General features: G+C 42.1%; 1 protein-coding gene across 11 annotated transcripts in view; it reads right to left on the bottom strand.

Moving 5' to 3' along the window:
* DACH1 (dachshund family transcription factor 1) overlaps nt 1-18,485 on the bottom strand; it is a 344,636-nt gene that overhangs the window by 124,896 nt on the left and 201,255 nt on the right. For 2 of the 11 annotated variants that reach the window (XM_083435828.1, XM_083435830.1), the window contains exon 4: nt 4,175-4,219. The exons of the other annotated variants lie outside the window; for them this stretch is intronic. In XM_083435828.1, the coding sequence (XP_083291954.1) occupies nt 4,175-4,219 (45 nt within the window). The remainder of the gene's footprint in view (nt 1-4,174; nt 4,220-18,485) is intronic. 11 annotated transcript variants of the gene reach the window in all.

The following is an 18,485-nucleotide window of genomic DNA, read 5'->3' as shown; positions in this document are numbered from 1 at the left end:
AATGGAAATCCAGAGGCCTTGGCTATGCAAAATGTGGTGTCTTGATACACTGTGCTAAAGATGAGCACATGGCACTTTCATTACCTTGAAAGGGGCACAGTGGTGGGGAACTTCATTCATCAGAAGGACCATGCATCCGGTCTTACAAAAAAGATTGCGGAGGTGTGCTACTTTTCCTTTGGAATATTTATGCATATTTTCTCTATATCCTAACATGTACGTGAAGAAATCTACATTTTGAAAGGTGAAAACGTTGATTTTCACAAAGTAAGTGAATTTACTACTAAGCAGATTTATAGAATAGCAAATGCTGTGTTTTATAGTGTTGTAACCTGTCCAGGAACCTTCTGGTAATGAGATGGGTAAGAAATATATATTTTGATATGGTTATTGTTGTTATTTTTCTATTGTTATTAGCAGTGATGTAACTGGGCAGAGGTCAGATGAGAATCATCACCCTGCTCACCATTGGGTCATTTATGCCAAGAATTGAATCTGGGACTCCTGCATGTGAAGCAGATACTCTACAACTCAACTATAGCCATTCTCTCCTATGCGATGGCACAATCATTTATTGTTTGTGATTTTGGTTGTTTGGATGTGGACATCATTTACTACTAATTATTTTATTATTTTGATTGGCTGTTTCTATTATGCCCTGTATTCCACCCTGGTAACTACAGATGGGTGGGTTATAAATAATCTTAACAAACAAATAATATATGATGATAGCAACGTATTGCATAAGGATTCTAATTGTTGGTTCACTATTATCCATTAAAAGAAAACTGCAATGGAAAATATAAACTATTAAGATTCATTTTATTATTTGTCATGTTAAAGAAAGTGAATACTTCTTACTTAATTTAATGATGGGATACTATCAACCACATTAAAAGAGATGCATATTCATGGTGTGTTAAATACTAAAGTACATTTGTGTCATAAATATTATTCTAGAATCATACTGACCGGGGAAGACACAAAATATTCATTTACATGCTCAACATCCAGAAGCATTCCGATTATAATTGTGATTCTCTTTGGGTTATTCTATGAATAATACACAAAATGCTCATAGCAATTTTTATATGGTAACTTGAGGTTGTTTTCCTCCCAACCTTCTCCAAGAAAGCTGCTTTTAGTTAAAACATAAAGATGGTAGTTACAAGGTTTCTGCAAACATAACTGCTATTCCATTAAGGAAATGGCACAGCAAACAGTAAATAGTGCCCCCGAGGGAAATGTAAGTATTGATTTTATTACAATGTTGGTTGGTTTGTACTTGCAATTGTCAACTCTCATTTTAGGCTGTGCATTAAGTGTCCTTATAATAGCTTCAGAAAAGAGTAAATATTAATTAGAAAATATTGGTAATGCTTTTATATGTCCTGGGCTTACTGAACAATAGAAATATTTTAAAAGACAGAAAAGAGGGGCTGTTTGTAGCTAACAAAAAAAAAGGAGAGCAACCCCGTAAACAGATTAATTGATTTATGGACTTGATACAGTACGAGCTGTAAGTGGAGCTTTCTACTGAATGTACTTATTTTTAGCAACAAGTGACGAAAAACAGTATGTATATTTGCTAACGGTGAAGCACTCTAGTAGCTAACAGCTTGTATCCATGGGCAATTCACCCTTATGAGAGCCAAGTGGGGAGCACATGAGGGGACATGGGGACACCAGTTGTCTCAAGATGATGGCTGGCCAGATAGAAAGGCATTTCTGGGAACTGGCACCTTCACTGGGGACTGTAAACGTCCCTGCTGTGATTTGTGTCACTTCCATTTGCTGGTCACAGATTATGTCAGCTAGCAACTTCTCTGTAACCAGCAAACTACCAAAAAAAATTTATTTTTTTTGCATTTGTTCTAGCAGACAAGTTCACAAAAAAGCCTCAACACCAAACATCCTTTTGGTCAATCTGTGAGGGATTATGATGAAATAAGTGGGAAGTAAAAAAAAAAAAAGCATCAGTTAACTTTTACAACAGCATGGGAGTCTAAATGCTAGAATGACTCTGAAATAATGTGGGCAGGTTTCGTTTTTCTGTTGCCACCAACAGCAATACATTATTACTACATAAAAAGGCCTAAAAGCTAGACCACAAAAGGAAGACAGTCTACTGAGCCTACAAACCTCCGCCTCTGTTTAAGCAAGAAGCCAACAAAACCTACATTTCCTCCGGTGTGTTTAAGCAATAACAATTCACTACTGATCTCTCAAGGCGTCAGAGACGTGGGGTGGGGAAGGAGTGTGAACTATCATCATTCGGTTACGTTAAATGAGAGGTACAAACTTTTGATTCTAGAAGGGGAGAGAAAACCTCACATGCAATAAAATAAAATGCAATTGCAAAACTTCATATTTTAGCATAGAGAAGGGAAGGTAGTATTTAGCTCAATTGGAGATAGCATTAGTTAAAAGTAAATTGTTTACATAAGCACTTTCTATCATTAAGGGGAAATGCTAGAATTCACACTAATCTCAGGGCATTTTTCTAACATATGAAGTTGTGGAGAAATTCTGCCCCAGCCCTCCAGTGAACTAAAACTTCCCCAGCAATAAAATACGCCTTTCAATTCTTTCATTCTCGTTCTGCAACCAGAACGGCTCCTTTGCCCATCTGGTCCATCCTGTGCAAAGACACTACTCAAGAAGGTGGTTTCTAGACATGCTGTTGAGGGATGTGAGGGGCAGATGGGGCTCATCAGCCTGGGAAAATAGCCCATCTAGAAGGAAAACTCCGATCCTAAACCTCTACTGCCTTGCAGGATATATTCAGAAGAATCCTACACCAGGCATCCCCAAGCTCGCCCCTCCAGATGTTTTGGGACTACAATTCCCATACTCCCTGACCACTGGCCCTGTTAGCTAGGGATGATGGGAGTTGTAGTCCCAAAACATTTGGAGGGCCAAGTTTGGGGATGCCAGCCCTACACAAATCTGGTAGGAAGGTGCCTTGTGTGACTCCTTCCAGTAACTCCTGCAGCCAAGTTGGTACCAAACATATTGCTCTGCTTTCCTTTGGACCACATCAGCAAGGCCAAGAGGGAGCCTTGTGCCCTGCGGAAGTCACTTCACTGCTGCTAACTCAGCAGTTTGACTTCACCCCTGGAGGCTCACTCCATTGTCTCTTGAGACAGATGCCAATATTCCTCCTGTCGAGTGCCTTTTTTATGCTTCTGAAATGTCTCACATCCCATCTTTTGATATACAGTGGTGCCTCGCAAGACGAAAAGAATCCGTTCCGTGAGTCTCTTCGTCTTGCGGTTTTTTCGTCTTGCGAAGCAAGCCCATTAGCGGATTAGCGGATTAGCGCTATTAGTGGTTTAGCGGCTATTAGCGGCTATTAAAGGCTTAAGGGATTAGCGGATTAGCTGCTAAAAGGCTATTAGCAGCTTAGTGCCTTAGAAAAAGGGGGTGGGGAGCGAAAAAAAATCGCAGGAACTCGCAAGACATTTTCGTCTTGCGAAGCAAGCCCATAGGAAATTCGTTCTGCGAAGCACCTCCAAAACGGAAAACCCTTTCGTCTAGCGGGTTTTCCGTCTTGCAAGGCATTCGTCTTGCGGGGCACCACTGTACACCCCTTTAAGTTATTTCTGTTGGAAGAACTTTTTAAATTATTATCCAGAAGTATACAAACAGGGCTGTGACAGCTAAGACGCAAGCTAAACATGAGGTGGTAATCCCTGTCTCTTTACTAGCACTGAGCAGGGACCCTTTACTGCTCACTTCAAAAAAGTTCCCTCCCCCTTTTTAAAATTCATGATTAAATAGTTCTTCAAGCCAACTCGAGTAGAAAACTGGCATTTCAGGGAGAGGAATTCTAGCCACAACTTCTGTGTGGGGTGGCAATTTTTGCCTGTAGAAGGACTCTTTTTGCATGGATATGAAGATACAGAGTTACTACCTCAGCGGGAACTAAAGACAGATTGGGTTTAGCCCAAGACCTATGAAAAGCAGAAACATAAACTAGATTAGTCAGTCCTTTTCATAAACCATTTTGGGGGGGGGTGGAGGGGGGGTGGAGGCAAAATTCAAAAGGGCACTTCTAACCACACAAAAGACACTCTTAACCTTCTGTGAAAATACCAATTACACAATAAAAGCAATACCATGGCAAATGTATTATAACATTAAATGTGGTTTAAAGAAATTTAGCACTTACATCTAACTGCCTTTTTCCTACTGAAAATCCATTTTGTTGAGTGTCCTAGCAACATAAAAATGATTCAGTTATGCCCAAATTATGAATTATAAATAAAAACAAACACAACAACTGTGAAGCACAGTCTACGCATGCAAGAACTTTGTTCAGTTGTTACAACCAGTTTAATAACAGAAGTTATCATTTAAATGGCACACATCAAATGTTCAGAGTCTTATATGCATTGTATCAGCAACCTTTACAGCATCCTGCAGACCGCTTATTATTATTGAAAATGATAATAGAGAAAAAGCAGAGACTGCAGATCTCTTGAAGGCTACCTGTGGCATTACATTTTTTAATTATCACACCTAGGATGTTTTGAGGGGGCAACCAAAAACATATAGTGAGAATGTGATAAGCCTGTAGGTATACAGCTATACCTGACCAGAGTTTTCTACACGTCTGGTGCACGTAATGGACATGGAACGGGGAAGCATCATAGTGGCAAACTCAGTCCCAAATCTGTACCATTCTGGTCACTGGGAGGTTTGAAAACACCTCTGCACATTCAGCCTTATGTACAAAGGACCCTTTTCCATGCTTTCGGGAAATTTGCTTCTCCAGAGTTCCTAAACATGTGAACAGTCACATATGATGGTACAGCAGATATCTTCAAACCTTATAAATGTGTAGTTAATTGCTGGTGATTTATTACTTCTTTTGCTTCAAATGCAAAGTGGAAACAGAATATATTTTCCTACTGCTTAACCTTTTTAAAACTTCTTTAACAGCTGTCGGATGTATAAAATCAGAAAATAAAAATGCATCTTTAACAAATCAAGTCTTTTCCTAATTACATTGTTTTTAGAAAAGTACTGAAGATCTCTCTCTATGTGAATTAAAGCAGCACTCAGTTGGTGCTTTATTATCTTTTCAAGAAAATGATTTATTGTATGTAGCTGGAAAGCAAGAATATGGAAATGACATTTTCTGTGTTATTCGGGCAGCCTTGTCATCCGTTCGGTGCTATACACAAGACGAAAATTAGCAGTACAGTTCTGGCATACCTAAAGAAGCCTAGACACAAACTGGATCCCACAAGTGTTGCAATGTTTCTTTACCATCTAGCACTGTGATGTGGAGCCTCCAGCCTGCAAGCCAGAAGGGCCGCTCCAAGCCTTTCTCTCTGGCCCTCAAAACTCTCCCCAGTGCATGACCCCCACCAAGTGCTTTTGACTGTGTAGAACGAGTCCTTGAATTGTAACTTTTGATTTTGGCATGGCTGAAATGCAGCCTACTGTACATAGGGAAGAGGCCTATCCCTTGCTTCTGGTCCCATCAACCACTGTCATTCCATTCCTGGAAGGTTGCCCAGAAGGAAGAGGAACTTTTCTCAGGCTGGAAAGGTTTCCTCACCACTGCCCCAACAGAAATGCTCCTGTTAGGGGTTCCAGTCACCAACCCTGAACTCCTTTGGGATACAATCAATTTTTAGGAGTTCAGGCAGACCAGCTCTTCTCTCCCAGTTTTCATATTTTATTTATTTTGAGAGTGACATTCTACATTCCAAGGCTCTGAGAGATCACTGAACATGCTTGGACCTTCTGGAGATAGATAGATAGATAGATAGATAGATAGATAGATAGATAGATAGATAGATGATAGATAGATAGATAGATAGATAGATAGATAGATAGATGATAGATAGATAGATAGATAGATAGATGATAGATAGATAGATGATAGATAGATAGATAGATAGATAGATAGATGATAGATAGATAGATAGATAGATAGATAGATAGATAGATAGATAGATAGATAGATAGAGATAGATGATAGATAGATGATAGATAGATAGAGGGATGTCTTTTATTTTAATTTATATACTTCTGCATATCTGGGAAGTCCCCCAAGTGTGTAGAAACCAATACTTTATTTGTGGGTGGAGCCATCTTGTTTATCAAGTGATAAGTACCAGGCCACCTGAGTTAACTATTATTGAATCCAAATGATTTCAATAGACTTAATCTCAGGCAAATGGTTTAGGATTGTAGAAAATTCCACAAGCCCCAACTAGCAGCTATTTCATGACACCCAAAATCTGCTGCCTGAAGTGGCCACCTCACTCTGCCTAATGGTAGGGACCACGGTGCTCCTGAATGCCTTTTTGAAACGAAAAAGAAATAAAGCAATCTTTCTGTTGTATACAATGACTAGTAGCAACTGAGTATAAAAATGCCTTGCCCTCTTGAGAATTACAAAAGCCAGTGTTAGCCCCAGGATATCAGAGGCTCTCGGGCAAAGGAGCCTCAGGAAGCTCTCTTAACCTGCAAGAGGTGAGGACTTGCAAGCTGAGAGTTCTCTCACTCTGTTCTTGGCCTTTGTAGACACTATTTGCAAAGTCAGAATGATGGTGCTATTTGGATAGTGGGCTCTTGGGCCGCATAGCATGTGAGAAACTGCTTTAGCTCGCCTTTTTCTGGAGCACGCCCTGGTGTGAACTTTAAAAAGGTAAAGGTAAAGGTACCCCTGCCCGTACGGGCCAGTCTTGACAGACTCTAGGGTTGTGCGCCCATCTCACTCAAAGAGGCTGGGGGCCAGCGCTGTCCGAAGATACTTCCGGGTCACGTGGCCAGCGTGACATCGCTGCTCTGGTGAGCCAGAGCCGCACACGGAAACGCCGTTTACCTTCCCGCTAGTAAGCGGTCCCTATTTATCTACTTGCACCCGGGGGTGCTTTCGAACTGCTAGGCTGGCAGGCGCTGGGACCGAACAACGGGAGCGCACCCTGCCGCGGGGATTCGAACCACCGACCTTTCGATCGGCAAGCCCTAGGCGCTGAGGCTTTTACCCACAGCGCCACCCGCGTCCCGGTGTGAACTTTGCATTATAATATATAACAGTTGCATTTTTAACCAACCAAGTATACGGAGAAAAAATGGAAAATTGTTTTGCAATTAATTTTCTGTTTGTGGGTCAGGCCAGAGGACAATCTTATATTATAAAAAATATTATGGTTTTTAAAAATATACATAAGTATATAAATATACTATTGCGTCTATGCTTCTTGGCTGAACATAGTAGGGAAACCTACTGTTTTGCATTAATCACTAGGAAATAAAATCAACTGCATTTACAAGTGTCCTGGTAACAATGCTTTTTCCCCATAATGAGATGACCTTCTTTTCTCCTTAACCCTTTTCTCAGCCAAACCACCTACCTCAACTTTGCCTTCTGTTTCTCTAATCTTCAATTATTTATGTTTTCTTCATGCTGCTCTGTCCGCCATGGGAGCAAAATTGTGTTTGGTGAAATATAGAGCTAATTATACCATGAACCCCAGCAACAAAAAAGACACAGCAGATGTTACTTCAGACGTGCTAACAGTGCCTGTGCTTAGTGCACACACAACAGAAGGATTCGACAAGGATCTGAAAACAATATATGATAAAGGCAGCTTAAGCATGCAAAATATTTTAAACAGAAAATCAAAGAAATAATGTCAGCCTGCATTTCTCCAAAGCACTTACTGTGCCGGTCCCCAGAGCTACTATATTCAACATGGATTTTGCATTTCTCTGTAATATAAATATGTGGGGTTTATACTCTCATGATCTGAGAGGAGGGATTTGCAACAGTGGCTAATGACATAAAAATTGCTTCAAATCCTGATATTTAACTCAGCCTTTCTTCTTTGTAATTAGCTACATTATCTATTTAAGCAGTGGAGTATATTTAATTATTATTTTTTAATGTGGGGCCTATTTTAATTTTCTTCCAAATATTCTAAATAAATAACTTTAGTCTGGGTAGTCCAAATAATCTAAGGAATTAATCCTCAAAAGGTGAATTGGAACAGTAAATAATATCAAGTCAAAGCAGACTGTTGCTTTCATGATTTCTGGACAGGGTGCAGAAGGTATGATGAGATGTGAAGGAAAGTATTGATAATTAATAAAAATGAACTCATACTCAGTAATTAACAAGTCAAATCCCATAGGCATGTAATAATTTTCAATTATTACAGTGAGCACATATAACCTTTGTTGGGGCCTGCCAGGGTGTAGCTTATCTATCTCACACCTTAGTACTCGCACACCACTACTATGGCCCTCACCTCACCACTGTGTAGACTGTGCTGGATCCAATCAGCCCTGACTTTGGCCTCCATTTGTTGCAAGGCATGAGCACAATGTGGGGCTTCTACTCTCCAGAGATGTAAAATACATTTAGAAAAGAATTCTGCACATAGCCAATACACAGAGAGGGGTGCAGTAGAACTGCACTTGCTAGTCTTATCCCTAAATGCCATTTATCTCTTAGGACATCTACACAATTTCCACACATGTACAGGTTTTCCTACAATTTATACCCTCTATTTTCACGCAGGAACCTTTGGGAGGAAAAGGGGAGAGAGATCTGTGGCAATGGCACCTGAAATGGCACCAGGAAAATATTGCAAATAAATTTTAAATTCTAGATTAAAAAGCACCGCCTCTCCCTATATGAACCAACCTGGGCCTTGCGATCATCATCTGAGACCCTCCTTTCATCTGTCTCCTCCACGAGAGGCCTGGAGGGTACCAGCACAATAATGGGCCTTTTCTGTGGTGGCTCCCCATTTGTGGAATGCTTTCCCCAAGGAGGCTCTCCTGGCGCCTTCATTACATATCTTTAGGCACCAGGTGAAAACATTTTTCTTCAACTATTTGTTCGGCTGCTTAACATTCTATGGCTTTTTAAATGTGTCTATGGGAGTGAGATAACTGGTTTTTGTTTTATTATGAATTTTGTATTCTCATTTTGTATTTTTCTGTTGTGAACTGCCATGGGATTTTTGGATAAAGGGTTGTATTCAAATTTAATAAATAATGATAATGATTGTCATTGTTAGTAATGAAGGAACAAACGGATCATCTCACCTTCGAGTATGTAAAGTTAACCTGTAAAATGGTTTCAACTGGTTGAATAATCTAAAACAATTGTAAAGAAAATGCTTATTGATAAAGGATAGATATAAACTCTGCCTGGCTGCTTGAATCTTAGGCTATCAAAGAGTAGAATGAATGTTGAATTTATGTTGTGGAAAATTGATCCCAAGTTGGTTTTACAGTTCATCAGAAAGCACTTTTTATCTTGTGTGCAAAGAGTTAATGAAGCATACCAAATCTGCAACTTTTTAGTACTTCTGTGGTAAAATCTCAAGCCTATGTGAAACTGTTCTTTTTATACTAAAAGTGAACTGAGAGCTAGGAATCTGTATTTAATTCTACATTTTCCGATATAATTTCTGACCTGGGCTCATTGCCACAAGGATATGTAGCTAAAAACTAACCCACACATGAAGATGTCCTTTCCTATAATAATCTTTCAAATAATAAAATTGGTATTATTTCCATACCTTCCACATTACATAATCTGTTTTTTATTTTGAAATAAAATGTGGCATTTTATCAGAATTATGGGTGATACACCTGGGGCTAAAACTTTTGCCATTTTTTCCCATATTCTAAATGACATGAGTGCAGAGGGGTTAGTAAACCAACTCAACAACTGGAGCCTATTTTTCATTAATGCTAATACCCCAGTAGGAACACCATCAATTTCTGTATCCTCCAATGTTGACCACTGGGTTCTCTTACTGAATATGGCAAATCTGGCTTGCTCCATGATAGCTCCTTAAATTCTTTTTCTAGAAAAACAACCATCATTTTGGATGCAGCCTGTCCGTAATGGAGAATCTCAATTTATTCCAACGCATTACAACCGTATTTATACCTTTACAAACCATTAAATAGTTATACTGATACAATTTGATCAATTTGTACCCCCAGATATCTAAAATGTTTTGTATTAGAATCTTCAGTGTCGCTGTAAAAGTATATGCTGTATGTATACGTATGGGGAAAAAACATTATCTCTGATTTCTGAAAATTAACTTGCAATTTTGAGACCCTGGAGAAGCGCTCCAATTCTGAACATAATATTTTACCTGCTGTGATAGGGGCAGGGGGGCATAAAATTATATCAGCTGCACAGAGACCTAAATTTTGTTCTTTTCCATTTATAACCACTCCGGTACCAGAGAGGGCATTGCGTAATTTGATTGCTAATGTTTCTATAATTAAGACAACAAATATAGTAAATGTGGCTGAATTCAAAAGTAAAACAATTAAAAGCACACTACGGATATGGACAATAGAAAATGGTACTTTAAATCAGGGGTCAGCAAACTTTTTCAGCAGGGGGCCAGTTCACTGTCCCTCAGACCTTGTGGGGGGCCAGACTATATGGGGGGGGGGGGGAATGAACGAATTCCTATGCCCCACAAATAACCCAGAGATGCATTTTCAATAAAAGCACACATTCTACTCATGTAAAAACACCAGGCAGGCCCCACAAATAACCCAGAGATGCATTTTCAATAAAAGCACACATTCTACTCATGTAAAAACATGCTGGTTCCCAGACCGTCCACAGGCCGGATTGAGAAGGCGACTGGGCCAGATCCGGCCCCCGGGCCTTAGTTTGCCTACCCATGCTTTAAAACATTATATATCTCTGGAAGGTATTGTCTTCCATTCATTCCAAAAACTTTTTTTAGAAATGTACAAAGAAAATTCTAAGAATTTTCTCGCCAGGAATGTTTAACTCTGTTTCATTAAGTATGTGTTGAAAGAAAAGCACGTAGTGGTCTATCTCAACGGCATTTCACTTCACCAGTTTTTTTTACCAGATGCCTCTGATATCCCTTTACTTCAGGAAGTCTAAAAACTGAAAGGCATCACTCAACTGGCATCTCTCCTGCTGCTCCTGCGGAGCAAAAACAAAAACAGGAGGGGTCTGCAATCCTTGTACATTGCTCAACCAACGTTAAATGCCAGTGACCACAGATTTAATGTTCAACTAAAATAGATAGGGGGGGGGAGAGAGACATACATACACTTCCTTTCAAATTCCAGCTCATGAATCTCTGAAAAAGCAGTTTTTTGAATAAAAATCAGCAAAGCTCGAGTCTCCCTTCCAGGGAGTCCCTAGTGTCAAAAACTAGACAAGCCCATGTACCCAGACTACACTTGTGGGAATCTGCATAAATCAGTGGTAGAGGGGGCACTGCATACTTTTTGCATAGAAGGCCCCCATTCAATCCCAAGCAAACCCAGATAAGAGGATATCTGGATAGGAAAAGCTGGGAGAGGTGCCTGATTGAGGTTAGCCACTGCCATTCAAGATAGATATTGGTCTAGACTAGAGCTTTATGAAGGGCTCGTATATTTATGGCAGAGCACATGTTTTAGATGTACAAGGTTACCAGATTCAGTCTCCAGCACAATAGAAGGCCCTCAGGTAGTAGGCCTGGGATAGCTCACTGATCTTGAAAACCATCGCCAATAGGCAAAAATGGGATAGATGGGATTCATCCATCTTGATTTTACAGGATGATGTTTTGGACTAAGGAAAAACTGAAGGGTGGAGCTGATGTTCTTGTTTTAAACAAGCTGATGTCTCTTTTTTCCAATGTAGGCTGTAACCAAGGCTTTTACTGAACCCTTCCTTTAGTTATCTCTGATGTTTATTACCATTTACCTGCATCCTAGTTTGTGTACAAAGCCAGCATCTAATTTGCATAAGGGAAGTGCACTCCCAATGCCTTTGTGGCTGTTTGCAAGAGGGGGTTATAAAGCCCTTTGCCAGGGAAAGACTGTTGACATCAAGGACTATGTTGGCACCCAGATGGGATGCCTAGGGATGGATTAGCCCCTGGGCTTCCAGTTGCTTATCCTACGGAATTACTCTTAATTCTAAAGCTTAATTCCTGGCAGTTCCTGCCACCATCATTCCACGCTCCCCAAAAGTTGCCACAAAATATTCTACAGGCCAACATGGCTACTCACCCTGATCTTTAAAGGAGTGTTTGGGGTAACATTACCATATGATCTATATCAAATAATTCAGGTCGTAAACCTAAATAATCGAAAATCATAATGTCCTCCCCTCATGCTTAGGAAAAACAAATAAGATAGAGAAGAAAGTTACTTAACACACACCATGTGTCACATTTTCCCCGGATTGCCCTGTTATTAATATTCACTCCTTCCACTTTTTTTTTTTAGTTAGCATGCCAGCACATTTTAACATAAAACATCATGTCAATATTTTGGTTGTCTAACTTAAAAGTGTTGTCATTTCATTTTACAACCTTTTCTGCGTTCAAGACCCTTATGCTCAGCTGAGCTCCTTAGAAGATAGCGAGCCCAGAAGGGGAACAGTCATCACTTGCAAAATATCTGGTGAAGTATCTGATGCCGAAACACTTCTGGCATCAGCAGTTCGACTCGCAGTCATAAAACCCTGGGTTGCGATCTTGTCAGACCTCATTTGCTAAAGCAAGGTTGGGCTAAGTTATTCTTTCACTGAAAAGTACCCAAGGAACACCAGATGCTACAGAAAGCAGTCATTGCAATAGGTGGTACTCATCCCCTTCAAGTTTGCCGTGAAATGGTGCCCCAGCATGCTGTCAGGAATCATTGCGCCGCTATTGGTAGCGTCTTCCTAGAAACAAGTAACATTGAATTTTGACAGCTGAAGTCATTAAATATCCCCTGGTATTCTTCACAGGAGTGTATGTGTGACTCCATATATCCCAGCCAGACTTCAAATGCATAATTGCATTCTCTCTGCCTAAATTCCTTCTGCAGTCCTTGTCACTATTTTTCTGTTCTACATCCCCATAATATATTCTTTAGCCTTTGTTTCCATATTTCCCAGAACATGCTGATTTAATCCATAAAGGCATGAACCCACATCTGAGCAGAAGGTGTGCAATGTATCTAGTGAAAAAACGCAATTTGAGGATCACCAATGGGCAAGTTACAGGTAGGCAGCCATGTTGGTCTCCCGTAGTCGAAATGAAATGAAATAAATAAAATAAAATAATAAAATAATAAAATTCCTTCCAGTAGCACCTTAGAGACCAACTAAGTTTATTATTGGCGTGAGCTTTCGTGTGGATGCACACTTCTTCAGATACACTGAAACAGAAGTCACTAGACAGAAGTTACTATATATAAGGGTCTGGTGACTTCTGTTTCAGTGTATCTGAAGAAGTGTGTATGCACATGAAAGCTCATACCAATAACTAACTTAGTTGGTCTCTAAGGTGCTACTGGATGGATTTTTTTATTTTGTTTTGTTTTGTTTTGTTGTTTTGTTTTGACTGATGGGCAAGTTTTGGTTAAATGGTTGATAATCCTTACATATTTCATTAGGTTTCGATGTAAGTGACTAGAAATGGAAAAAAATTCCCCCAACCAAGTTGAAAATGGTACGATAGAGAGATGGCTGAGTATACTGGATCCCATCATCTTTTCTCACAGGCTTTACGGTGTTTTCTAAAACTTCAAAGGAGCTTCAAAATCTGTTTGACCAGTGGTGACAGAGGGGCTAAAGAAATGAAATTACGGCGGGGATCAGTTCTCTGCAGGGGCATTTCAACAACTGTGTCCCAGACTGAACGTGAGCATTCAGTGGCATAAGAGGTCTTCCTAGGCCGACTTTGCAAGGCATTCTGGAAGACAGTATCAGTTACTGCACAACAGATCCAGAACACTCCTAGGTTGGTTTCTTAATTCATGATGTATGCCACAGTGAATTACATTAAGGGAATCAATAAAGCAAAAAAGAAGATGGCTAAACTAAATGATAGTATACATGATCATGGCATTAGGCTGCGTATCGCAAATCTGATTATGCCTGTAGAATTTTATCAGGCCCAATAGATACATTTAAAAATACCTATGCTGCTTTTAGTTAGCTAAAGCCTAGGAAATGTTTAAAGTAACAAGCCTATTTCGCTTGAAAGGCTAATATAAAGGGGCATTTCTTCTCCAAGAGCTTGTGGCATAGATGCATTGAAGGGTACTGTGCTGTAAATTGGATGTCCCTGGCCCTTAGTCCCACCCGCTTTGACTTGTGAATGACCAGAGCACAAAAGGAAACACATTTGAGGAAGGGGTTACGATGCAATGATCTCATTGTGAGTGTTGCATTATGGTTTTGGCAGCGTGGTAAAGGCTCCCTTGGCACTGCTGTTTACAGCAATTTGAACTTCTCCAGCAACTAGGCATGATTTGTGACATTTCAGCATCATTCCTCATTGACGGAGAGCTGTGGCAAGGGCTTGAAATATTTCCAGTGAGTATTGGAAAGAGGCAAACGCTTCAAGGAATACTGCAAAACCTTGAAACATCTCTAGGCTGAAGCCAAGAAATTACAAAAACTCAGAAATTGAAAAACCAAAATGGATATAAACGCAGATTGCCCCACAGACAACAGAAAAGAAACAACAGAAACGTCTTACTCACAAGCTACCTTGGCTCAGAACCAATGAATTCTGGTCAACTGGCCAGTGAAATCACATCGGAAGCCAGGTGTATTTGTCAATGTTGAGCAATACTGTCTACACTGACTGACAGCTGGCTCTGCAGGGCATCCACAGATAGCGTATTTTCTACTGCCTGCTGCTTGTTTTATACTAGAGATGCCAAGGAGTGAACCTGGCTCTCCTACATACAAGCACATGCTCCACCAGTGAGCTAGGGTTCAGTGGTGAGTGGTCAGTGGACTAGGGGGACTGCGCTAGACCCCTAAAGCACGGGTTGGCAAACTAAGGCCTGCAGGCCGGATCAGGCCCAATTTGCCTTCTAGATCCGGCCCTCAGGCGGTCCGGGAATCGCCGCATGGATCGCCAGCACACGTGTTCTTTCCCTCTCCCTCACATGGCAGCGCTTTTCTTCTCAGGGACGGAGCAATCTTGTCCCACGCCGGGCGCTGTTGACAGCGGGAGACGGCTCACCCGCCTGCCCACCTCAGCAGGGCAGCGCTGTGAAGGAGTGTGACGCTGGCTGCCGGCTGCGTTTTCCTCCTGCTTCTCCTCCCTCTCCTTCAGTCTGCCCTTCCTTCCTTCTCTGCACCCCTTTTCCACGCCGCTTCCTCGTGCGCTTTCTTCGTCACCGCCTCCCTTCCTTCATTTCTCCCATGGTGTTCAGGTGGGTTGTTGCAGTGGCTGCGGCCGCCACTTGCGGGCGGCTCTGTCTTCTTCTCCGCGGTGCTTCTTGGGAAGCAGCAGCAGGTGGTGGGTAAAAGCTCCGGCGACGCCCCGGTTCCCCTACCTCCATCGGCGGCTCCTCCGCCGGGGCTGCTGCTTCTGTCTTCGCTGACCAACGCAGCCTCCTACCCTGCTACGGAGCCTGGATGGCCGGAGAAGCCCAATTGTGGTTATTGGGACAACAACTAGAATAGGTAAAGCAAAGCATCTTCAGGCCTCTTTGCGGGTGGGCGAAAATTGTTCTTTCTTTTCTTCCAAAATATAGTACAGCCCCGCACAAGGTCTGAGGGACAGTGGACCGGCCCCCTGCTGGAAAAAAAATTGCTGACCCCTGCCCTAAAGGGTCCAACAGTCCTCCTACCCAGCTTTGGGAAGAAGACAACAGGGCTCCAGCATCCTCTCAAGAGGCCTGACATCTCCTTCCCTGTTATGTACTAAGCTTGGATCCAAGAACAATAGGCAGGTAGGATCCTAGAATGCAACAACTGATTGGCCTGCAGGAAAAGACCAATCAGGCTCCAGGAGGGAATCAGAATCAGCCAATCAGACGGGACTCATTGTGTAAATAATGTATATAAAAGCCAGAGGTTTGGGGGGCAATTCAGTCACTGTTTTACAAGCTGCAATAAAGAACATGAAATCACTACAGGACTCCGAGTATATTTCATTCTCGAAGTCCAGGAAGCTTCCGCTCGGCTTAGGGAGGGAGGCGCGATGCTCACGGGTGCAACATCAAGCCTCCACCCCCCCCCCAAAAAAAACTCCCTTCACAAGCTGGCGTCCTTGGCCCTAACTGTTCTCCTACAAAAAATTGCACTGCATGACACTGCCAGGGTTCCTCATCTCTGGAAGGGGTGCATATGCTCAGTGATCAGCTGGATGAAAAATCTTTTCCTGGTTCCATGGTTCTGCCCATTTTTAACTGCTGGGGACTGTCTCAAGTGTGTGTGTTGGGGCGAGCATTTTCATAACTCCTTCCTCCTACGTCCGCCTACATATCCATCCTCACCATCCCAAAAAGCTCTTAAACTTTGCAATGCCTGTGCAGGATAGTCCAATAAAACAAAAAGCTTATGAGGCTCAATGTTATATTTTTCTAGGTCATATTCTGAGGATCCCTGAACTAGACACAGATTCTTGCCGTATTTGGGACTTTGCTTTTAGAACATTTCAAGCACATTCCTTATACCGAAGCTGGATACTGCATTCCCCTATGCCCTGTGAGGGGCTGCAAGCAGGGAAGAAATAAAGAGAATAAGAACAGCTTTGCAGTTTTAATGTGAATCATAATGAACCCATTCAAGCTAGCCTTGGAGAATACAATCAGCTCTACAGCAGAGTATGTACTATTCTGTACATAAGGGTTCCTAGGTATGGCAGATCTGTTGTTGACCTTCTTTGGAGAAACTACTTAGTGCTTCTGAAAAGCATCATGAAAGAAGCCCCTGCAAAATGGCTGTTGACTATATAAAATGTTTCATTGCCTGGATTTATTATTAAAAGAACAGAGTATCCAGGATGGCAAACAAACAAAATGTTGTTGTTTTTGCGACACGCATAACTAGGCCTTTGAATTACATTTTCCCCTTTCTCTCTGACCCCATTTTCTAATTATTTTAGCTTAAATTTTTTATCATGCACTTTGGTGAACTTTTTGACATTTTTCTGTTACAAACTCTTCAATACCTTAGTGCTTTTGTATAACTTGCTAGTTAAAGAGGTTTGCTAAATACCTTTGTAGGCTGGTGATTATCTACTACAAGACATTGCGGTGGGACGCGGGTGGCGCTGTGGGTTAAAGCCTCAGTGCCTAGGGCTTGCCGATCGAAAGGTCGGCGGTTCGAATCCCCGCGGCGGGGTGCGCTCCTGCTGTTCGGTCCCAGCGCCTGCCAACCTAGCAGTTCGAAAGCACCCCTGGGTGCAAGTAGATAAATAGGGACCGCTTTCTAGCGGGAAGGTAAACGGCGTTTCCGTGTGCGGCTCTGGCTCGCCAGAGCAGCGATGTCACGCTGGCCACGTGACCCGGAAGTGTCTTCGGACAGCGCTGGCCCTTGGCCTCTTTGAGTGAGATGAGTGCACGACCCTAGAGTCTGTCAAGACTGGCCCGTACGGGCAGGGGTACCTTTACCTTTTACAGGACATTGCCACCTGCTTCACTGGGGACTGACGGAAGCTGTGTAAATGTACTCAGCAAAGGAAAACAAACCAACCTTTTTCAGTGGCTGGCAAGCAAAAAAGTTGGGATATGCCCGGTTGCTTGGGTACCTGTCTGCTCCCCATGCTCAACATAATTATTTGCAAACTTAGAAAAACTCTCTGAAGCTTGTAAATCATATGCACACTTACTTGTAAGTCCTTCAAATCACTAGTTTACGCCTTAGTAAACATGAATAGGATTGCATTGTTATTTTCCAACACACTAATCCAGCCCTGTCAAAGGCTGCCCCTGGAACCTTTTGCTACTTGAGGAAATGGAGTCTGCAAAATGGTTATGACAACTAAGCGACTAAAATGTATTTGATTACAAGCCAATAAGACATATACAGGCATTCCTCCACTCGTGTGCAATTGCGTAAAAGCGCAGAACTGGGGGATAATTAAATAATTTCATTCATAGCCAGAAATGGAGGGAAAGAACTGGAGAGTCCTTGTGGCTCATGGAGAAAACCTTCCCAGAGCCCAAAGGAGACTTCAGGGAGGGCGGAGAAGAGATTGGAGGCAGAGCGGGGCTTTGTTTGGGCTGCTCAGCCTCCCTGCCTAACAGCTGATATGCAGGGTAGTGCAGCAGCAGAAGATGCTTTCCTATGAGTCCTGCAGCCTCCTGCCAGCCCCGTACATTAAATTCCAGTTGTGGTTATCTTTGGTACAGTATTTTTTATCTTGGTTGGAGAGACACTAGCAAAGAGTGCATTAAAGGGGGTACCCCACTTACGTGATCTAAAGAAGAACTGAGTGCTGGGGCCAGGGCGGGCTGCTTTAAATGCCTTGGGAATGGACCTGAGACAGGCCTACGTGCTCCGTCAGGTCCACTCCCAGAGCCAGTCCAACCTCCGGGACTGCCTGCCATTGCCCAGTTTGCAGACAGGCTTGGATCCAATCCCAGCTGGCGAGGTGAGCTTTAAGTTTCCTTGCTGGCTGGGCAGCCCCAGAGGCCACATCGAATCACGGTTGGGGGGAGGTGCCAGACTGCAATGCCTGAAATCGTAAGAGGACTTACGG

Source organism: Podarcis tiliguerta (genome assembly GCF_965153285.1).
Source record: "Podarcis tiliguerta genome assembly, chromosome: 4".
NCBI classification, from domain to species: domain Eukaryota; kingdom Metazoa; phylum Chordata; class Lepidosauria; order Squamata; family Lacertidae; genus Podarcis; species Podarcis tiliguerta.
The sequence above is the reverse complement of the archived record's forward strand: the minus strand, read 5'-3'. Positions and strand labels throughout refer to the sequence as shown.